The sequence below is a fragment of the Drosophila mojavensis genome, unplaced genomic scaffold (genome assembly GCF_018153725.1).
Source record: "Drosophila mojavensis isolate 15081-1352.22 unplaced genomic scaffold, ASM1815372v1 contig_80, whole genome shotgun sequence".
NCBI classification, from domain to species: Eukaryota; Metazoa; Arthropoda; class Insecta; order Diptera; family Drosophilidae; genus Drosophila; species Drosophila mojavensis.
Genome location: NW_025318906.1, coordinates 15,986,980 through 16,009,378, shown reverse-complemented (window position 1 = coordinate 16,009,378; position 22,399 = coordinate 15,986,980). Strand labels below are relative to the sequence as shown.

Sequence of the window (22,399 nt, the reverse complement as noted above, 5' to 3'; positions counted from 1 at the left end):
AATTTTAGTTTTCATTTTAGTAAATAAATGTATATTTGATATGCTAATAGCAATTTTTAAAAATGTTGCGCCTTGAAAAATAATCGATTATTAACGATTAATTGGTTAGCATAAAAGGCAATTTGGCCACTCTATTTTTTCTTGCAGCGTGACCAGCTTTGCGAAGCTGTGGCATAATTTAATGTAATATTTGTACTTGACTCGTGCACGTGTTAACACTTTTAATTTCGTTGTTTATAATAATATAACAATGACGGAGCCCGGCGATGGTCCAACGGAGCCAAGCATAGACTTTGTGCCTGCTCTGTGTTTTGTGCCACGCGGCGTCACCAAAGAGAGGCCCGAAAAAATTGTCTTAACACAATCGGAGCTAGCGCGCATTATTGGCGAAACGCGAGATCAGCTGCATGAAGGCGATGATGACAATGACGACGATGATGATGATGAGGATGAGGAGAATATGGATGTAGATCGTGAAGATGTCGCTGCCAACAATGGCCATTCCCAGGATGACGAGTTCGATTTCGATAATTATGAAAATGAAGAAAATTCAACTGTAACAAATATTGCGAACGTTGCCGATGAACAGGTGCCGGATGAGGACGAGGATTCAGAGGCTGAGGATGAGGTGATTAAGCCAACAGATAATTTGGTGCTTGTCGGCCATGTGCAGGACGACGCCGCCAGCATGGAAGTCTGGGTGTTTAACCAGGAGGAGCAGGCGCTCTACACACATCACGACTTCCTGCTGCCCAGTTTTCCTCTTTGCATCGAGTGGATGAATCACGATGCGGGCAGCGACAAGCCGGGCAATATGTGCGCCATTGGTTGCATGGATCCGGTTATCACGATCTGGGATCTGGATATACAGGATTCCATAGAGCCAACATTTAAGCTTGGCTCCAAGGGCAACCGCAAAAAACAGAAGGAACAGTACGGTCATACAGATGCTGTCCTCGACCTATCGTGGAATCCCCAGTTCGAGCACATTCTAGCGAGTGGTTCAGTGGATCGAACCCTCATTCTGTGGGACATGGACGAGGGGCAGCCACATACGACAATTACCGCCTTCGAGGAAAAGGTACAGAGCATAGAATTCCATCCGGAGGAGGCGCAGAGCATACTCACCGGCTGCTCCGATGGCTTGGTGCGTCTCTTCGACTGTCGCGATGCAGACAATGTGGACTCGGCATTTGTCAAGTGGCAGATCAGCGGCGAGGTGGAGAAAGTCCTTTGGCATCCAACGGAGACAAACTACTTCATCATTGGCACCAATGACGGCAGCTTACACTACGCCGACAAGCGTCAGCCCAAGAAGCTGCTGTGGTCCGTGAAGGCGCACAACGAAGAAATCTCTGGTGTCTGCTTCAACAAGGAAATGCCTAATCTGTTGACCTCCACCTCGACCGAAGGCACGCTGAAAATATGGAATTTTAACAGCACCGAACCAAAACATGTCTACGAGCACGACTTCAACATGGGCCGCCTGCAGTGCATGCGACAGTGTCCAGAGGATCCCTACACGCTCGCCTTTGGCGGCGAGAAGCCACCACGTTGTGCCGTATTCAATATCAAGAACTTCGAGGCAGTGCGTCGCACCTTTGGCATTCCCGATGCTGAATAAAATCCCATTAAATTCTGTATGACAAGTCGAACGATAATAAATTTGTATGTTAATAAAACATATTCATTTAAAATAAAATGTATATATTTGTAAACTTATTACAGGTTACAAATTAACTATATAAATTAAAACGAACACATACATAGAAAGATAGCACCTCTAAAGCAGCTCTCACTCATTTCGTGCTAAGCCTGTAATTTTTACTCTCTCGCTCTGGTTCTCTCAGAGAAGCTATGCAAGTTGACCAATCCCAAGGCGCAGTGTGAGTGTGAGCATGATCACAATTTCTCACTATTCATCACTTCCTAATGCTTACAATTAAAGCTCTCTCCTACGCATGCATGCAAGTATGTGTGCTGCTAAGGTATGCAAAAGCTTTGCTTTTCGTTATCTGTCGATTGAAGTATGTATGTATGTGTATGTGTTCTTGCTCTGCATAATTGTCTTCCGCATACTTTCCTTACTCTCTCTTATGCACGCATGTATGCGTGTTGCTAAAGTCCTTGTACATGTATGCGTAAATGTCACTGCTCGTTGCCTACCGACTGTGTGTGTAAGTGTTGCTTCTCCCTGCATGCCGATCGTTCCACAGCTTCGTAGAGAACGCTCTCCGCTTAAAAATGTACTTATGTTAATAAACATTATTATTCATATTATTATAAGCAATTTCTTAAAATATTAAACAATTTAACTTAATATAACTATTAATATTATTAACTATAATTTAATCTAAATAAACACTTACCACACACACACACACACACACGCCTGCCAGAGAAGGAGTCGAGGAGAGCCACTGCGCTGCACTGGACCACCGACCCAAAGGTCAGCCAAACGACTGAAGAAGGCCCGCTCAGACTTCCCTTTATATGGGGGGCTCGCACTCAACCCGAGCTCAGTTCTCGAGCATTCGTCTGAGTGGGCATCACTCGATCGTGGAGTGACCAATAGGAGGGCTCGCTGCTGCTGACCTACTCAACTTTTCTTTCTATATCAGAGGAGTACACACATAATGTACGTATGATAGATCGACAGTCGTATAGACTGTGAGATCTAGATTAACTCATCTCCTCAATCAAGGCTATATATATAAATATAAGATCTGCTACGACTAAAACATTCCCTAAAGCATATAAAGAGCGCATCCCATAAGACTCCACATCAAATAACAATCGAGATTTAGAAAAAAGAAGGAGCATGATATATTTATAAAGTAGTCACACATTTAGACTTAATTACAAGGTTACGAATCAACTATTTTAAATCCTAAATTTAGCTTAAAAACAAATCGAATCAATTACGAATTTCCAATTGTGCAGCAATAAATTGTGACTGCCTGGCTTAAAAGTGGAAGTAAAAATGTATATCTACTGGGGAAACTAACTCTTGAAGAGACCAACGCACATCAGAAGATTGCGACGCGTAAAGTGCAGCGTCAGGAACGGCGAATTCTTGCTGGGAAACGTGCGCAACAGATAGACATCCTCATCGTTCTCGTCCTGGTGGTGTGACACGGTTATCTGATTGCTCAGGTAATCATCGGTCAGCTTGTGGAAGTCCCACAGCGTCAGGTTGTTATCCAGTCCGCCGGCAGCCAACAAGGTGCCGTCCCGGCTGAAGGTAATCGTGGTCACGGTGCTCGTGTGCCTCAGCAGCGTTGTGACCAGCGACCCATTCGACAGATCCCAGATGATGATGTTGTGATCGACCGAGCCGGAGGCCAGGTAACGGCCGCAAATGGAGAAGGCGAGGGAGCTAACGGTGCCCTTGTGTCCAGTCATCAGGCGCACGGATTGGCCAGTGAGCACATCCCATAGACGCACCGTACGATCGCTGGAGCCGGTGGCCACATAATTGGAATTGGGATGAAATTGCACGCAGTCCACGTCGGACAAATGTCCGACAAATACGCGCAGCGCCTGATTCGAGTCTGTGGCCCAGAGCCGAGCGGTCTTGTCATAGGAGCACGATACAAAATAATAGCCATGCGGCGCAAAGCGCACATCCCACACCGGATAGACATGGCCGCGATAGGTGACCACACAGGACCAGGTTAGCAGTGACCACAGCCGAATGGTGCTGTCCTCCGAACAGGAGAGCAACAGATTCATCTCGGGCGCAAATGCGCAACGATAGACGGGACCCGTGTGGCCAAGGAAAGAGCGCGTCATCTCCCCGCTGCGCTCGTCCAGCATGCGGGCGTTGATATCGGACGATTCCTTGTCCAGTTCTCGAAGCGCCTCGGCGTCTTTTAAAGCACGCAGCTTGGCTGGCGTCAATGACCAAATGCGCACCATGGAATCCGCAAAGCCACAGGCGAGCATTGTGGAATCATCGGAAATCTCGGCACAGGTGACGCCCTGCATGGAATTAAGTATTGTATAGAATACGGCAGAGGGCAGCTGTTCCTTGTTAAGCGGCAGACGTTTGCTGGCCTCGCGCAGCGCCTTGAGCTTAAGTAATTTGTCCGCATCCTTTAGCTCCGGCAGAGGGATGCGATCTATGGCCGGGGCATTGGGATCGGATTTCGATTTCTTCGACAGCAGCGGATCTTTTTTGGGCTTCTTCTTTTTGGGTCGATCTGGTGCATCTGGATCGTCGTCTTCTTCTTCAGGCGCTGGTGCGGGCGTTGTCAGCGTCTGAAAGTCCACCTCCTTGAGCAGGCCGTAGTAGACGCGGATTTTGTTGTCCTGGCGCTTCGCATCGCCAGTGTGGGAGCCCGCCGTTGCCACGCATTGCAGCTTGTTCCGAGCCATGCCCTCGTAGGTGTCAAAGTGCAGATACTTGGATACAATATCGGCGACCACCTCTTGCCTCCGATCCTGAATGTGGCGCTTAAACAGGGAATGGGCATCTCGGGACATGCGTATCACGAACTTGTCGGTCTCCATGGCATTCACTAGATCGTTGTCCAGCAGCTCCTCGGGCTTCGATATCAGCAACAAGTTGAATAGACCTTCTATATAATACCCATCGAGATCAGATTTATATTTCTCAATAAATCCGCGCGCTTTTTCCACCTGACCACTGGCTAGAATCTTAAAGTAGATCTGCACCAGTATTGGGTAAAGCACCATGGACAATTCGTGCTTATAGATGTCCAAAGATTCCTCCACAAATGTTCGCAGTTCCTCGTACGCCTGCTCATACTGTTGGGCATCGAACGCATCGTCGCCAATGAATTTTGCCAGCGCCTCGGCGGCGTTGGTTTCGGTTGCCGCCTTCGATTCGTTGGATAGTGCTGCTGCCGCCGACGCTGCCTGACGATTGAGTTTATCCTCCGTCAAAGACAGCGCGGCGTTAAGCACCGTCTTAACATCGTCATCGTCAATATTTGACAAATCTGCGCTGTTGACATTTGCCTCCTGGCAGAGCAGCTCCTCTGTTCCTTTCAATTGGTATTTTTTCAGTAGTTTAAGCAAACAGAGTAGTTCGCGCTTGTCCTGTGAATGTGTTGGATTCTCATTGCCATTGCCGCCATTTACGTTTGCTACGTCTAAACTCATTATTAAACGAAATATAAACTATATTTTACTGCTTGTGTTTGTTTTGGTAATAACGATAGCGATTTTTCGGTAGTTGTGTATTTAATGCAGGCAGGGGTACTTTTGAGATTATCGATAAATAATAATAAAGGTATTTTTATCTGTGCGTTTTAGTATTTTTATAAATTGTGCAACACTAACAGTTCAACCATGCCTTGAACGAGAAATATTTATAGCTAATAAATATAAATATACATATTTCTAATAAAAAAGGCTTAAAGGCTTTAATTAATTCTGAATATATTTTTAAAGCTTGTAAAGATAAAAGGTATTTTTACAGAAACTAGAAGAAGACATGAAGAAAAGAGTAATTGTAAAGAAGGTACGTAATCAGAATGTAATTTCTATTAATAATATTTGTATATGTTGCGGCACTATTAACTTCATTTAGAATTGTTAACAGCTATTTGCAGAATAACTTTGTGCGTGTATATATTGTTGTACCTGTGATACCAATCCCAAGCATTTAGACTTTGCCTGCCCCAAAAGTAACCTTTGTCTTTTATGTCTTCGCACAATGAGCGATGTTGATTTTGTTGCGGTAGGTTAACATGTTTATCTCTCTGATTATATTTAAGTTAATATACTTGACCTTCACAGAAAAAAGTTGGCCTTAAGTCAGCCAAATCCATTGACAATGATGCCGCCACGACACCGGAAACACGTTACAGTTTCACAGGACGCATGCAGGAGCTGGTCGAGGCATACAATGCGACGGTGCAATTGCTGGTGCCGAGGTGGCCCTGGTTCTTCTTCCCTGGCTATTTGATATATGCTGTATACTGGCGCTATGCCAAATACTACAGGGGCAAGTTTCTGCTCACTCCCGTGCCCAATCAGCTCTACGAGCTGCTAATTAAGAACGAGCTGATCAAATCGGAGCACATCATCTTTGCCAGCAAGGAAGTTTACGATGCTTACGCCGAGTCGGCTGATGTGAATTTTGTTAATTTGATTGTGCGCGGAGCGTGGAGCAGCAAGGCGAATCCGAAAAGTGGCTCCGTTCACAGTTGGGATAGCTCCGAAGTGGTCAAACAAATCCTACAGGAGACGCCATATACCATCGTGGCACAAATATTGCCGATAGAAAATGCACAATGCCAGAGCAATTGTCTGTATGTAAAGGTAAGAATTAGATAGACTATACATATATAGAAATTTATGTATATTATTTCTAGGAAAACTTTTATGGCAACCTAATGGAGCGCTGCGGCAACAATAAGAAGCGCAACAACTGCTGGGTGCAGCTGGACACCTTCAATGATGAACAGACAATACCCACGATTGCCACGAAAGCTCAGGTGTATCTGCTCAACAATCCACATGAACTGCCCGCTGAGGTGTCAGAGCTGATCTTGTCCAACTACTTCAATACGCCGCGCATGCTCCATCGCGGTCACATCTATCGCATCGAGGTGAATGCCCAGCTGGTGGGCACAGCTGCCTTTGCCCATTACTATCTGATATTCGCCTATTTGCGTGAGGTTTACTTCCGCTGCATCCACCTGGAGGCGAAGGGCAGCGAATTTGAGGTGCAGGCAGTTGTGGCCAAGAACTTCAGCAATTTGGTGCAGGTGCCGCATGTGCACAGCTTTTTGCCACGCCAGGCTCTCGACAGCTGTGCCATAGCCAACAATTATCCCAGTGGCTTGCGCAGGCCATACCAGATGCTGCGCTCCTCGGTGGACGCATTTTTACCCAAACGCTCTGCTTGTTTGTCTTCCAAGCACATCTTTCCGGTCTTCTTGCTGCAGGGCGATCGCGGCTCTGGCAAGACGAAGCTCATCACTGCCGTTGCCCAGGAGCTGGGCATGCATCTATATGGAGCCGATTGTGCTGAGATTGTGTCACAAGTTCCATCGCACACCGAGATGAAGCTGAAGGCGGTGTTTGCCAAGAGTCAGGTCAGCGAGCCACTAATCATTTGCTTCCATAACTTTGAGGTAAAGTCGAATCAGTTTTTGATATAACTCAGAAATTTATAATCTCTATATTCAATTCTTAGATCTTTGGCATTGACAACGAAGGCAATGAGGATCTTCGGCTGCTCTCCGCCTTTCATGTACAGATCCAGGAGCTATTTTCACGCGATCGCAAATATCCCGTCGTTGTTGTCGCCTTGACCAGTGACCGTCATCTAAAGCCCATGATCCAGAGCCTTTTCCTGGAGATAATCAACATTGAAGCACCCAACCAATCGGAGCGCTTCGAGCTGTTGAAATGGATGCACGTGCGCGAGTCCTTCAATGATGCAATTTACAATCAGAAGGCATTGGCCAAGCTGCCGCTCTTCCCACTCAGCATGCAATCCCAATACATGAGCAAGCTCTGTCCCCAGTGGGGAATTGTAAAGGATGTATTGGAAGAGGTGGCGACCAAGTCGCAGGGATTTATGCTAGGTGATCTGCAGCTGCTCTATGATAATGCGGTGCGACTTAAGCGACGCCAATCAACAGACGGACAAACGCATCTGACCTTAGATCACTTCTCTAAAAATCTGAATGATATGCAGAGTTCCTTTGCCGACAGCTTGGGTGCGCCCAAGGTGCCCAAGGTATACTGGTCCGATATCGGAGGTCTCTCTAAGCTGAAGGATGAGATCCAAAGCAGCATTGGACTGCCGCTGAAGCACGTTCATTTGATGGGCAAGAACCTACGACGTTCTGGCATCTTGCTCTACGGACCACCGGGCACGGGCAAAACTTTGGTCGCCAAGGCGGTGGCCACCGAATGTAATCTGAGTTTCCTCTCGGTTCAAGGTCCCGAGCTGCTCAACATGTACGTGGGCCAGAGCGAGCAGAATGTGCGGGAGGTCTTTACCCGTGCCCGGTCCGCTGCCCCATGTGTCCTGTTCTTGGATGAACTGGATTCGCTGGCGCCCAATCGTGGCGTTGCTGGCGACTCGGGCGGTGTCATGGATCGCGTCGTATCTCAGCTACTGGCCGAGATGGACGGCATGTCCAGTGGCGATGCGACAAAGCCCATTTTTATACTCGCTGCCACAAATCGTCCGGATCTAATCGATCCGGCGCTGTTGCGACCCGGACGCTTTGATAAACTCTTTTACGTCGGACCGTGCTCGACGCCCGATGACAAGGCCGCTGTGCTGCGTGCGCAAACCCAACGCTTTAATCTGGCGGACGACGTTGACTTGGCCCAGATCGCAGAGAATCTGAAGACCGAAATGAGCGGCGCTGATCTCTACTCCATTTGCTCCAATGCCTGGCTATCGGCAGTCAGACGCATCATTGGCAATCATGAGAGCTGCGGCCGAGAGGCCAAGGAGTTGAGTGCTGAGCACATTATCGTCGAGTCGGAGGACTTTACGACGTCCTTCAGGAAATTTGTGCCTTCAATTAGCCAAAGTGATTTAGAATATTTCAGGAACCTAAAGGAAACATATAGTGTTTAATTGTTAAACTATTTTTTGTATATTTATTGAGTTTTTTTGTTGAAATTTGTTTGTATATAACTTTTAATACAATTCAAGTTTGTTGAAAAAAAAAAAAAAAACTGCCCTATGATATAATACGTTTCGTCAAATTATCTCTGCACAAATTACGACCAAAAAGTCAATAAATTTGAATACGTGTGAACCGCAAGCGTTATCAGCGAACTTTAGTCTCTCAGAACAGTCCTAACATTTGCCCTTTCATTTAGGGTATATACCCAATAGGGTATATTACTTTAAGGCTACAGACATACATGCATATATATAACAGTAAGCTGGAATGCTAAAGCGGAGCAGCAAGCGTTCCTATTGGTCACTCGATCGATCGAGTGGTACTCACACGAAGTGAGCTCGGGTTGAGTGGGAGCGCCCCATATAAAGGGAAGTCTGAGCAGGCCTTCTTCAGTCGTTTGGCTGACCTTTGGGTCGGTGGTCCAGTGCAGCGCAGTGGCTCTCCTCTTCTCCTTCTCCCGCTGGCGTGGTAAGTGTTTATTTAAATTAAATTATAGTTAATAATATTAAGTGTTTTATTAAGTTAAATTATAGTAGTTATACGTTAATAATTTTAAGCAATTGTTTATAATAATTATTGTAATAATGATCATTAAGATAACTTGAATTGTTATACATTGCAGTTAAAAGTTTGAATAAATAAATAAATAAATAAATTCTTTGTAATAATTTTAGTATTAGTAATTATTAGCATAATTATAATTATATTATTTAAAAAAAATTATTCATAGAAGTAAGCTACAGCCAGAGTTTTGGGAGAGCGCTCTCATCTAAGCTATGGAACTTTGGAACTTTGGAATCGAAACGTGGAGAACACAGTGTGCAGCGAGCAGAAACATGCATGCATACAGTCAAATAAACGCTAATACATTTACAAGGACATTAGCAGCACATCTACATGTACACAAGCATACATACGACAGCGCAGTGAGCGCAAGCAGAGGGAGATCAAGCATAGCGAAAACTACCTAGAGCTTGGAGTAAGGAACGGTAATATTAACACATATGAGGACATGAGCGCTGCCTTAGTAGCATACACACACACACACACACACATGCGAGCATATAAGAGAGCAGTAAAAGCGAGTGCAAGGATAGCTGCTTGATAGGTAGGGTATATTTTAGTCGGGCAAGGTGAACCGTACTGTTTCATCTCTGTGCATCTGAATGATCCGTGCGCGACGTAAATTGAGTGTTTACTTTAAGTTTCAGTTATCAGCGGCTGCTGTTGGTCGTCTATCACGACGTCATAAACGCTGTTGATACCACCAGCGAACCTGTTATGGAACTCAGATTCAGTCTAGCGCGAGCTGCTGTACGGAGATCATCATTGCTGAAATTCTTCTTGGAAGTTAGATTCAGTTGAAGAGTAATCTTATCGGAAGTTATATCTACTCTCTACTGATTGAATTTTCCGTTAAGTACATAACGGAACGAACATTAGTCGAGCAACAGCTATATTATTCCGTTTTGGGATTTAATTGTTTTAAGATTGAAAATCTGATTTGATTATTCGTTTGTTGCATAACTTTAATCTGAAACATGGAGCTAGTTTGTGTGGAAGATTTTGAGAAGAAGGCTTTCACTAAGCTGGAGAAAAATGCCTTGGACTACTATCGAAGTGGAGCCGGAGAGCAGTTTACGCTTGGACTAAATCGCGAGGCATTCAAAAGGTTTTTAAGTCTTTATCAATTTATGGTTTAATTTCCAACGTCATTTTTAATGATAGATTGCGCTTACGCCCACGGTTTCTACGAGATGTCTCTCACGTCGATATCAGTTGCAAGATTCTGGGGCAGCAGCTTAAGTGGCCAGTGGGTATCGCTCCAACAGCTATGCAGAAGATGGCGCATCCCGATGGTGAAACTGGCAACGCACGCGCCGCGGGCAAAGCTGGTTCTATATTCATCCTGAGCACACTTTCCACTACATCGCTGGAGGATTTGTCAGCTGGAGCGCCTGATACTTGCAAATGGTTCCAGCTCTATATCTACAAAGATCGGTAGGTCGTTCAAAAATTCAAATAACTGAACTTTGGCATCGATGCTAATCGATAGCAGAGGGCAATGACAAAGATTATCGATGACTTGCGTCATTTAAAATTTACAAAATAATTTTCTTTGCAGATCCCTAACCGAGAAATTGGTGCGCCGCGCTGAAAAGGCAAATTTCAAGGCACTTGTCCTAACCGTTGATGCGCCAATTTTTGGCCACCGGCGCTGCGATGTGCGCAACAAATTCAGTTTGCCGTCGCACTTAAAATTGGCGAACTTCCAAGGGGATTTGGCGAATGGCGTAATAACTATGGGTGGATCTGGCATAAACGAATATGTGGCTAGCCAATTCGATGCCAGCATCACCTGGAAGGACATTGCTTGGCTTAAGCAGCTAACAAGCCTGCCCATCATTGCGAAGGGCATATTGACCGCAGAGGATGCTGTCTTAGCCCGGGAATTCGGATGTGCCGGTGTGATTGTCTCCAATCATGGCGCCAGGCAAATTGACACCGTGCCAGCTTCCATAGAAGCATTGCCCGAGGTGGCAAAAGCTGTGGGCAACGATCTGGTTGTAATGTTAGATGGCGGCATTATGCAGGGAAACGATATCTTCAAGGCATTGGCATTGGGCGCCAAGACCGTCTTCATAGGACGTCCGGCTGTCTATGGCCTGGCCTATAATGGACAAAGCGGCGTCGAGCAGTTGCTGAGTGTGTTGCGAAAAGATTTTGAAATCACTATGTCGCTGACCGGTTGCCAAACTTTGAGTGACATTCAGCCGGGAATGGTGGTGCACGAGTCCTTCTATTCAAAATTGTAATATCAATACAAACTGAACACATTGCCAAAGATTAGAGATATCTCCACAAATCTTAAACAAATAAACAATGATACATATATACAAAATATAAGTTTGGCTGAAAAATATTTCATTTTCAACTTACCGGCAAAATAATCGCCTTAGCTAATCGGTTCACGACTATCGTTATAAATATAATTCCATAATCGTACATGCAGTATTTAAATACCAACTTATCGATATACAATCTAAAACAGCTGTCAGACGCTTCGTAGTTGCTAATTTGAGCAGCAATAAAATTGTTGCCTAAAATATATACATAAGAAAATTAAAACAAAATGCAGCGCGAAGAGAAGCACTTTGAAATGACGTTGGACGCAATATTGCAGCGTCTCAACGACTTAAAGTTAGCAGTGCTATCCATGATACAAAAACTGGAAATGGAGTACATGGATATCAATTGGCCAACATTTCTGGATAACTTTGCCATCATATCAAGTCATCTGACTGGTTTGACTAAGATTCTGGCCAAGGAGCAGTGTCCACCGCTTCGCAATCGAACAGTGCTGCCGCTGCTCGTCTCAATGGATCGCGACGAAACGCTGGTTAACATCACCGAAGGCCGTGTGCCTGTCTTTTCGCACGATATTGTGCCGGACTATCTGCGCACACGGCCCGATCCCATTACGGAGCAGAAGATGCAGCAGAATGAGCAGAAGGCAGCCAATCTAACCAACGATGCAGCTATGAAACAAGTAACGCAGTACAATAAGGTGGTATCCCACGTCCTGGATATGGTGAGCAAAGCGCGCGAGGAATGGGAAATTGAGTCCAGTTCACGCACGGGTATCCAGCAGACAAGCAGCATGACAGACACTCAGCTGCTCGTGGCAACCGTCGGCATGGGCAAGGGACTGCAGTACAAGGCCAACTATGGACCAGGACCTGGTCCCGGCATGATGGTGCCACCGTCCATACGCGGACCCACTCCGCCCATGGGCGGCCCATCCATGAGTCCGGGCAATGTACAACAGCAGCTGGGCAAGGCGCCCTCGGCCGTCAAGACGAACATCAAATCAGCCAATCAAGTGCATCCATTCTCTCGGTAGCAAAATATCATAATTTATTGTTGCGCTTTGCGTTTGAATACAACTCAGTAACATAATAATAATAATAATAATAATAGATATACATATGCTTAGGTACTATAGAATTTCGGAATGTTGGCTCTCATAGTTATATATATGTATGTATGTGTTTATATGCATCTGTGGGCCACACATCAGTTAAACAAATAAACGTAAACAAAACAAATGAGTCGTTAATTGAGGAAGATCGTTATAGTATGGTATCATGGTGCAGGCAGCGCATGTTTCTCGCTTATCAGTGTTTCGTGCACTTTAATGTCCTGCGGCGTTGAGGTATCAATCAGCTCCAAGCTGAGCGCACGCCGCCCATCCTTCAGCTTATCCACGCGTCTCACAATGCCAATAAATTTCTGGCCCAACGTCAGCTTACGAAACCGCAAACAGTTCTCCTGCGTCCAGTCGATGCCAGCCAGTTGAATGCCTAAAAAGCAAAATGGGAGTTAAGTGAAAAGTTGACAACGGTTTGGATTGTTGTTTTCACTCACCATGAAGCTGTGCCGGCAGCGCCATCATGGGCAGCTCCCTGAACTCCGGTGTTAGCTGCAACAGCTGATTGCAGCGCACGACTCCATCGTCGCCTGCGTCCACATAGCGCACGTGTATCATTTCATCGTAAATCTTTCGTATATTTACGCTGCAGGTAAACAGAATTGGGAATTACATATTTAACCTTGGCTAAGCAAATTTTTGAGCAGCTCACCGATGATAGACGCCATCGGCATCTGCCGCCGCATAGGGCTGACCAATGCTCAGCTGTGCCGGCAGCACGGTCTGCGCTGCTGGACTCTTGCAATGCGCCTGCAGATCCTTCATCATGCGCTGCAGCTGATTATACCACTTGTATGGCTGCACCTGTGAGAGGGAGAAGAACAGAAACGAGATTAGCTGGATTGCTGATGATGATATGATGTTAAGTACTTACTGCAAAGTGACCTGGATTCACAGAGAGCGCTACGCGCACCTCGAAGTAGGCGCCGACAGCGGGTATGGCCTCATACTCCTTCAGTACGGGAAGCAGGGGGCTGCTCTTCGCCTTGCTGGGCGTGGTGGGCGGCGAGGCAAGCCCAACGGCTGCTGCTGCTGCTGCTGCTACTGTCGGCTGATCGCTGCAGCTGCTCTGGCTGGACACCGTGGAGCTGAAGCTACTGCGACGAATCAGCTGACCGCTGGGACTGAAGTGCAGGCCGCCGTCATCGAACGGCTCCAGTCGAGTCGTGCTATGAAACATGGGGCAAAGTTGGATAGGAGGACAAGTGGGGAATAGGCAGCAAGGAATCGAAATGGATGGTGGATGGGTAAAAGTGCAATTGGAAGAGGCAAGGCAAGGAGGTATTATATGAAAACTCTATTTTGGCTTTTTGGCAGTACAGCTGTTATTATTACTTTAACCCTTTTATCTTTTTTTTTTTTTTTTTTTGTTGCAATTTATATACATTGATGAATATTAGATGAGTTCTTAAAGCTAAGCACTTGGTGAACGAACGAACGAAGGTTAGCTTACGGGATGCTGTGAGTTGGTTGAAGGAGTCGTTAATGTTGAGATAATTTTGTAGCGATAGAGTTTCATGTCAGTTCCAGTTTATTGAAAGCACTAATTAGAGACTATCATTAAACCACAGAAGAGCAAAACAAGTTTGTGCGTGTGCGTGTGTGTGTGTGTGAGAGTGTATGTGTGTGCAGATGTAAGAATGATTTGTATGAGTACAGGTAATGAATCGTCTCAACTTACCTCTGCACTTCGTACTCCACACGAATTGCACTGTTCAGGCAGAGATAGAGACTATCCTGACCGCGAGCATGAATCGTTACCATCGGCAGCTTATCGTTGGCGCCCTCCATGACCTTGAGCTGTCGATGAAGCAGAAGAGTTTTATATTAACGATATTGTTTTCATATTAATTACTCGACTTTCCAGCTTACCAGCACTGGCGTCTGCGGCGACAGCAGGCCACGTAGTCGAACCACCATTTGGTTATCTATCGGCGGCACATCGTGCAGACGCACGCGCAATGCCTGAGCCGGATAGGAGGCAAGGGCCAGATTGTTCGCTTCCAGGCGATAAATGTTGGAGATGTGCGTTTTACGCAATCGTCCATCGTCCACGTAATACACATCGAACACCTCCTCCTCGGGACTCTTCGGTTTGGCGGTGAGCATGCCACGATACCACTGCTTCAGCCCATCGCCAGCCTCGTCGCACACGCACACCAATTGATCGTGCAGCAGATCGGAGTAGCGCACGCGATGCTGTTCGCTGCTGTCGCTCATGATCCGGGCAATGCTGCGCTGCACAAACTTGAGATCTTCGTTGGGCAGCTGCACCATCAGGTCGCCCACGTCGTTCACGTGCGAGACGAGCACATGATTCGGCTTCTGTTCCAGCTTCAGCATCGGTGCGGGCGTGTTGCGAATAATCTGATTGGCCACCAAATCATTCAGATGAATATCCTCCGCTGTGGAGGTATCATAGAAGGTGCCCACAATGCACGCACGCCTCACCAGCGATACTCCACAGCCATTCTCTTCTGTCGCGGATGTCTCCCGCTGGGGCAGCAGCACACCCTGAGCCAGTCCACCGGCCTTGAGGAATTGTGCCTCGCTGGTAATGATGCGAGTGACAACGCTATGCCCGGCCAGCTCCTTGGCCAGCACGGGCAGTGCATGAGGGTGCTCCTCGAACTTGTCCAGGGCGTACATGCTGAGGCACACGGCTTGAGCGGGCAGCGAGAGGAATTTCGATGGACACACATAGAGCATATCATAGCTGAGGATCACCTCGTCGCCAAAGTCTACAAAATGGCAGCTGCACTGCCGCTGCTCCGCATCCAGCGATATGACACGCACACGATTCCAGTTATCGCTGACCTCCACCACATAGATCTGCTGCTCCACGGGCTGCTGTGGCACCGGCTGACGATTCTGCAGGCGTGACATATGCGCATTCAGCTGCTCAGTCAACTTCTCGAACTGTGCACTCTGATCGATGAGGCGCGCCCAGACATGCGTCGTGTTGTCACAGTGTGTGATGTACATGCTCCAATCCAGCTGGCTATCCGCCCACGGCAACTGCAGCTCTGGCATGGCCAACGGTCCAACATTGCTCGGCTGCTGCAAGGCGACGGGCGAAGTGCTTTCAGTATTGGCAAATACAATGTGCGTGTTGACGCTGCTCTCGATGCGCATTTTGGGCGACGAATTGATCAGGGACCACCAATTGCTGGGCACCTGGCGTCTCACATTCGCCTCGTACCATTCGGGCAGCTTGTGGCTGACGATGCCATGCGGATGCTTGATCAGCTCCTGGTACAGGCCATCGAGAAATTCATTATCGCTGAGAATCGACAGTTGTTTGCGCGCCTCGAGCGCCTGCAGCCGCTCAACGGCCACCTCAGCGGTGCGCTGCATTGCTGTTTGCTCATCGAAGTGCGCCTCCGGATAGCTGGTGTAGATCGTCTCGCCAATGCGCACCTTGCAGTGCAGCATTTTGGTTTTATTCGCATTGTAAAACTCGTACGCTGGCGGCGGATAGCCCAACACGACGCAATATTGCTTGAGCGAGGAGATTGCATCGTATGCTGGATCGAACTTGAAGTGGATATCGGCACGTATTGGTTGTAGCTGTGTGAAAGAAACAGAGAGTTATTGCATTTCAATTTAATTGAGCTGATCAAACTTACCTGCAACAGCGGCTGCTGCGCAGCTGCAGCTGGCGTCGAAGCATTGTTGGCAGCTGCATTCTCTGGCGAAGCTGGTGGAGTTATCAGTTCAACTGGCGAAGCATTTGTTGGCGCAGTTGCTGCTGCTGCTGCTGCTCGTGGTGCCACAACTGCCGTTTGCTGTTGCTTCAATCTATAGTTGACAGAGAGGCCGCCAGTGGGACGCGAATTTGGATACTGAGCACGCGGATGCATTGGCCTTTTATTGGGAGCGGCAACGGCTGCGGGGGCTGGATTAGACTCTGCCGCTGGCTGTCTCATTGGAGCCGGACGCTGCGATGGCGCGCTATTGCCCAATATGGGACGCAGATGGGGCTTGCGGGCACTGGCGGCAGCCGCCGTCGTTGCGTTGCCGTTCATCTCAGCTGTGACAGGTGAAGCTGGAGGCGTGGGCTGAAGCGAACTCTTTGCTTGTTCTGCCACTTTGGGCCGAGCGTTGGCTGCGATCTGATATTGAGTTGTTGCTATGGCCACAGCTGCCTTCTCTTCACGATGCTTCTGCTCTAGGATTTCCAAGTGACGCTTCAGCGCCAGGCGATCCGCCTGCAGCTGCTCAATGGTGCGCGCCTGTGCCTCTAGTCCACGCTCGTGCCGTTCCTGCAGCTGCTGAATCTGTATATCGATCTTAGCCTGCTGCTGCTGCAACAGCAAGTTTTGCTGCTTCTGCTCCTTGCGCAACTCTGCCTGACGACGCTGGATTTCACGTTCGTGCTGCTGCTGCTGCTCCTGTTGCAGACGCAATTGCTCGAGCTTCTGCACCAGTTCGGCACGCAAGCCTAGCAGATCCTTTTGCGGCGAGTATTGTTGGGCCTTTTGCTGCGCCAACTGTTGCTGATGCTGCTGGTGATATTGTTGCTGTTGGTGATACTGTTGTGAGGCAGCGCGTTGCCCCTGTTGACTACTTTGCTGGTAGTTGCTGTTCACAGCTGATCGCACATTGTTATTGCCAGAGACAGTTACGCGTATGTTTGGGCGGGCAGGCAACGGGGCGGGTGATGTTCGTAAATTGGACTTAGTCTTGGGCGGCTTTTGAAAGCGTACCATAGAAGCAATGTGCGCCGATTTGGGGTTGGGCTTGGCGGTGACAAAGATCTGAAAGAAGAGTTTATTTTATTAGCAATCTATCTTCATAATATAAGCTTTATATAGAGAATTGATTAACAATACTTAGAATCACTAAAGACTCTGCTAGCTATCGTTTATCCCTTTAAATGGTCCAACACGTGGAAGCATTTCAGATTGCTCCGATTATTATAGGTATTATCTAGCAGTCCTAATGCTAATATAGCCTTTATATATATATATATGTTTTATTTATATATATATATATGTCTGATCTTTAAAATTTCATTTTTCATAAGAAGAAGTTTAAGATTTTTGTAGATGTTGGATTAATCATATACTATACAGCAGTTTTTCTAGTTCAAATAGCAGAGTTTCGATATGTAATTAACTTCAATATTAAGATTATACAAGTTGATGACGTTAGCAACAGCCACTTCCACTTTTATTTTGGATGATTCAACATGGGACGTGATAAGGGATACAATACAAATGCAATTGCTTAATGTGAAATTGTGCGATCAGCGGTGAAAGCTGTCATTAAATAAATAATTAGTTAAATTAGTCACTCGATTTGCATTTGCATACACATAAATGGAAAACAGTTGCTGGCTTTAAAGCGAAAAAATACTTTAATCTATATAAAAACTATATACAGTTGCGCTCATAAAAATAGTATCACGAAACATGAACCAAATGAAAAGCTAAGCTTCTCGTTGGAAAATACAAATATTTTGCAACTTTTATTGAGAATGTAGCTAAGAGAATTACGAAAAAATGCTATTACTTTCGATCAGAATAATATTATAACATAATATTTTGGTAATATTTACTTTGATTAGTTTTTTTTTTTTCTTTAATATAAAATATTATTTTAATTAAATTATTGTTTAAATTTAAATAGCAAGTTCATTTAATTATTATTCAAGTACATCATATTGTTTTATTTTATAATTTAACTTTGTTACAATGTTGCCATCTGCCCATCATTCAATTATCTTCGTCTACATTGCATTATTGATTTGATTTTGCATTGACATTTTTTTGTTTTTTCTCCTTGTTTTATAAAAAACAGCCCACATGCGGCAGAACCTGCCCAGCAACCACCCACTGCAAATCAGGCCAGCTCAGCGTGGGGAGCTGCGGTACAAGAATGAGAGAGCCGCATCAGCTAGCTGGAGGCAAAGGCAAATGCACGAAGGCGGCATCCTGATAAGCATAACAAAAACAATAACAATAACAACAACAACCGCATTGATCACAGAATGAACGAGTGTCGATTGACATTTCAACAATCAGACAGAGTGCATAAATGCCTGCAGTTATAAATAAATTAAGACAAGAATGGGCAAGAAGCAACTGAAACAAAATAAAAAGTATAAATTGAAATGCAATGCGGTGTGCCTTCTCGCTTCGTCTTACAGTTGAATCGAACAACGTTTGATTACTTTCACCAAGCATGCAAAACGGAACACTCACACACACACGATAGAGCGCACACACACATAAACTGTGAGAGAATGAGAGCAAAAAGACGAACAGCCAAAAAGTTTAAATTGGCTGTCATTTTTTTTTTCTGTCTTTTTATTTCGTTTTACACATAACTTATGCATAATTGTTGGCATTTTGTTTCGTTTTATGTGTATGCGTGAGTGAGTGCGCTGCATTTAGAAAACAAAAACTGCTTAATCAGCACAGCAGCAAGCTTATAGAAAGGCAGAAATAATAAACAAGAGTAACATTGTTTACACTTTTGTTGGAGCGACGCTACATTGACACGTTGCCTCTTTGTGGCAAGCCAAGCCCCGTACAGCACACGAACACACACACTCTTCCACGCACGCAGAGAGCCAAACACCACCGTTCGCTTTGAAGCAACGAAACTTACTGAGATACAAATGAGCACTTATAGAAACAGGCGCTGCCAAAAGCTCAACCGCAGCTCTCAAAAGCTGCGCTGATTTCATACAACAAGGGAGAGAGATTGGGAGAGGGAGAGAAAGGGAGGCAGTAAGCATGTGAACAATTGAGAGATTTGCGCATTGTGGGAGGTCGCCACCTCTTCATGTCTTTCACTCACTTGTGTTCCGACTTTTTGAAAATTGAATGCATTTGTCTTCTCCAATAATGCGAGGGTATTACGATAGCCAAGGCTGCGATAAGGTATTGGCGCATTTTCCACTTTCATATAGTCGCGCTCTATGCATTGCAAGCTGACCGGCGGCTTGATAGAAGTTATCAATGAGCGCACCACAATGGTGACATCCTTCAAAATTTCTTCGTGCTCCGAAGACATTGTTGCTGCAAATAGATTAAAACAGAAATAATCTTATTATACACTCATATTATCAGAAATAGTGCATGTGTGAGTACATGCCAATCAGGTAATCAAATATGATAAAGCACTGTGAAATGCCAGCCAACCCCACCCACAACAACAAGTATGCGTGCCAAACGATATTCGCAAAAACTTATTTGGGCACAATGAACGCGACACAGATAATGAAAAAACAGCTGAGCTATGGAGAGAGGGAGAGAGTTTTCAAGAACATCGAGCAACAGCAACAGCAACAGTAAAATCAAAAGCAAATGCCAATGCAAAAGCAAAATAAAGCAGCGCGTCGCGACGGCGCAACGAGCTCGGGATTTTTTTTTTTTTTAAGACAAAACTGTGGCTGCTGCTCTCAATAATTTGATACAATTCACATAAAATTATTAAACAGAACAAATTTGAGTTCGATTTATCTGTTGTGCTGAAATAACTAGAAAACTATGTGATGTGATTGAAGCTTTGTTTATTTATAGGATTGCATATGTTTATGTTTGATAGCGTAAACATATCAAATTTCAATTTCGTTTAACTGCCCGCCATGTTTTTTTGACTGTCGCAAAAGTGTTGCATTAGAAAAACGCATTGAATTTCAAAGCCGAAATGGCATAATAATACAATACTTACAGAATGATTAGACTATTTAATATATACATATATATATTATTATTTGTATATGCACTTTAGCATAAATTGATTACACTTTTTTAAGAATGCGCGAAATGCACGAAAGTACTATACGGGATCAAATTGAAACTTCAAAAGCCTGTGCTCGTATTAACAGCTGTAAAACTAACTGTATTTTTCGATAAAAAAAATAAATTTTCGATTTATATTAACTGCAATGCTGTTAAGTTCTCGTGAGTATATACTTATATCGAAAAAATGTACAACTTTATACCACATATTAATCTAATAACATTTAATCTATTTAGCTAACTTATGTCAGCTATGATTTTAATTAATTTACCTCTACAACTGCAACTGAGGTAAATGCGCGCTACTATCGATATCATCACCATCAAATACTCTTAAAGCTTTTACTTGTTATGCCGATTATGAACAATCGCATCATACGATATAAATCAGGGTGACCCCATTGGAAATAACACCAAATAATCGTTTAACGTTTGCCGACGTAAATTTAAAAAAGTTAAACTGTTTCACTTTGTAAAAAATATATATTAATTATATAAATGAAATTATTTTTTATGAAGTGCAAGGCGATGTCTGGCTCTTTTGTGCTGCCGCAGGACTCGTTGCAATTGCGTTCTAAGTCTCTTCACCGAGATAGGCCTATTTTTTGGTATGTTGGAATCTAAACTCTCTTTGTTCCTCTTACTCATAGCACTATAATTCCCATAATGCCAATTATTTCTTCTAGGTGCTGGAGTTGTCACAAAGTATTCAATGCGAGCAGCTGCTGGCGGAGCTGCTTCGTATCTCGCTCGCTTTATTTTGTCATCTCGCTCTCGCTGCAGCTGATGCTCCTCCCGCACCTTTTGCTCTAGTTTCTGCTCCTCTCTCAAGGCTGCTGCCAAACTCTCGTCGGTGTTATCCTCGCCAAGTGGTCTCAAACCAAAGTAGAAGCCGCGATTGTGCTTAAAGGGTGATTGTGTGGTGGGCATCGGCGTTGGCCTATCCAAGCGCTCTTTCTGCTTGCCGCCAGGCGGCGATTCGCTTTGGGACTTGTCAGGAGGCAGAGGTGGTGGCGTTGTCTTATTGGTGTCCGTCTTATGTTTGTGGCCCCTGGATTTCACACCTGGCCATCTCTTATGTATCTCGGTGTCCAATTGATTGAGCTTTTTGATAATCAGACACGAACGCTGCTTCATATTCTTCGTCAGCTCCAGCAATCGAGCCACTTTCTGCATAACTTTCTTCTTACAGAGTTTGATTTTGGCTTTGGCTTTAGTTTTGGTTTTGGGCGCCGGACAGGTGTCCTGCGAGCTGGGACCCTCTTGTTTGCCCTTTGTCTTGCAAAAGTGAAAGAAGGGCGCATGTAAGTTTTTAGCCTCAACATTTTTGTCTGCTAAAGATTCATCCATTTTACCCTGCCTCAAACTCATTGTTATCAAGCGCTCGAATGCTCGATCCGCAGATTCACTTTCCATGCGCTGATTGCCTTTGTGCCGTGCAGCCAGCGCCGAGGACACCAGCAACTCCTGCTCCTGTTGCTGCTGCTGCTCCTGCTCCGGGCTGTTATTGCTCAGCCAGTGCAAAAGTCTCTCATTTGCGTTGAGACTCCGCAATCTTGGCCTGCCAGCATCGGCTCTCACTTTATTCCCATGGCTAACTCCCCCTGCACTAATCCCGAATTGATTTCTGTTCAGCTGCTCGAGCAAACTATTGAGATTCGTGTTTGCATCCAGGGTGTGTCGCTCAGCTGAGGCCTGAGGCTGCACTTGTGATTGAGTGCGGCGCTGCTTCCTGCTGTAAGCCTGTCCATTATTGTCTGCATTCACTGTACTGCCGGGCAGTGAGTCGTGCGCCACAATTGCCACAATTACCATTAGTATAATTCTCACTCTGTTGTGTATCACATTTGACATTGTTTTCCATACCAAAACATTTTGTTGAGCACAAAGTGCGTTCACAAGTGCTTTTGACTCAGTGATGCCAATTTAGCTTTTATTTTACGGCCTAGTGTTGACAGATTTTTGGCTGCCTTTTCTACTTGGACTATTAAACAAGCAATTTATGAATCAGTGTTTAT

At 45.4% G+C, this 22,399-nt stretch overlaps 6 protein-coding genes across 11 annotated transcripts; 4 read left to right on the top strand and 2 right to left on the bottom strand.

Annotated features, from left to right (window-relative positions):
* The first annotated feature begins 172 nt into the window (after window positions 1–172).
* LOC6580161 (periodic tryptophan protein 1 homolog) lies at window positions 173–1,697 on the top strand. Its single transcript, XM_002005985.4, has one exon. The coding sequence runs from the start codon at window positions 251–253 to the stop codon at window positions 1,622–1,624; it is 1,374 nt and encodes a 457-aa protein (XP_002006021.1). The 5' UTR covers window positions 173–250; the 3' UTR covers window positions 1,625–1,697.
* A 1,105-nt stretch (window positions 1,698–2,802) lies between these two features.
* LOC6580160 (transcription initiation factor TFIID subunit 5) lies at window positions 2,803–5,227 on the bottom strand. The gene has a single exon (XM_002005984.4). It carries the CDS (start codon window positions 5,128–5,130, stop codon window positions 3,004–3,006), a length of 2,127 nt encoding a protein of 708 aa, XP_002006020.1. The 5' UTR covers window positions 5,131–5,227; the 3' UTR covers window positions 2,803–3,003.
* Window positions 5,228–5,304: 77 nt separating this feature from the next.
* Window positions 5,305–8,771, top strand: LOC6580159 (peroxisome assembly factor 2). Of its 3 annotated transcripts, none has more exons than XM_002005983.4 (5): window positions 5,306–5,491; window positions 5,573–5,710; window positions 5,770–6,294; window positions 6,348–7,112; window positions 7,175–8,771. In XM_002005983.4, exons 2-5 carry the CDS (start codon window positions 5,687–5,689, stop codon window positions 8,579–8,581), a joined length of 2,721 nt encoding a protein of 906 aa, XP_002006019.1. In that variant the 5' UTR covers window positions 5,306–5,491; window positions 5,573–5,686; the 3' UTR covers window positions 8,582–8,771. The 3 variants fall into 3 exon arrangements, with proteins under 3 accessions (XP_015019610.1, XP_002006019.1, XP_032585831.1); XM_032729940.2 differs by having other exon boundaries at window positions 5,561–5,710; XM_015164124.3 differs by lacking the exon at window positions 5,573–5,710 and having other exon boundaries at window positions 5,305–5,491.
* Window positions 8,772–9,920: 1,149 nt separating this feature from the next.
* Window positions 9,921–11,540, top strand: LOC6580158 (peroxisomal (S)-2-hydroxy-acid oxidase GLO5). Its single transcript, XM_002005982.4, has 3 exons — window positions 9,921–10,305; window positions 10,362–10,634; window positions 10,759–11,540. Exons 1-3 carry the CDS (start codon window positions 10,175–10,177, stop codon window positions 11,447–11,449), a joined length of 1,095 nt encoding a protein of 364 aa, XP_002006018.1. The 5' UTR covers window positions 9,921–10,174; the 3' UTR covers window positions 11,450–11,540.
* Window positions 11,541–11,668: 128 nt separating this feature from the next.
* LOC6580157 (mediator of RNA polymerase II transcription subunit 8) lies at window positions 11,669–12,742 on the top strand. Its single transcript, XM_002005981.4, has one exon. The coding sequence runs from the start codon at window positions 11,767–11,769 to the stop codon at window positions 12,535–12,537; it is 771 nt and encodes a 256-aa protein (XP_002006017.1). The 5' UTR covers window positions 11,669–11,766; the 3' UTR covers window positions 12,538–12,742.
* On the bottom strand, window positions 12,526–20,451 carry LOC6580155 (tudor domain-containing protein 7). 4 transcript variants are annotated; one of them, XM_015164123.3, is made up of 9 exons: window positions 20,311–20,451; window positions 19,435–19,655; window positions 16,254–17,384; window positions 14,497–16,194; window positions 14,306–14,424; window positions 13,499–13,793; window positions 13,277–13,428; window positions 13,062–13,210; window positions 12,526–12,997 (listed from the first exon to the last, which is right to left on the bottom strand). In XM_015164123.3, the coding sequence occupies exons 2-9, from the start codon at window positions 19,648–19,650 to the stop codon at window positions 12,780–12,782; spliced, it is 3,978 nt and encodes a 1,325-aa protein (XP_015019609.1). In that variant the 5' UTR covers window positions 19,651–19,655; window positions 20,311–20,451; the 3' UTR covers window positions 12,526–12,779. The 4 variants fall into 4 exon arrangements, with proteins under 4 accessions (XP_015019609.1, XP_015019608.1, XP_043866868.1 ...); XM_015164122.3 differs by lacking the exons at window positions 19,435–19,655; window positions 20,311–20,451 and adding an exon at window positions 19,104–19,240; XM_044010933.1 differs by lacking the exons at window positions 12,526–12,997; window positions 13,062–13,210; window positions 13,277–13,428; window positions 13,499–13,793 and adding an exon at window positions 13,956–14,178 and having other exon boundaries at window positions 20,311–20,450.
* Between the last annotated feature and the right edge of the window lie 1,948 nt (window positions 20,452–22,399).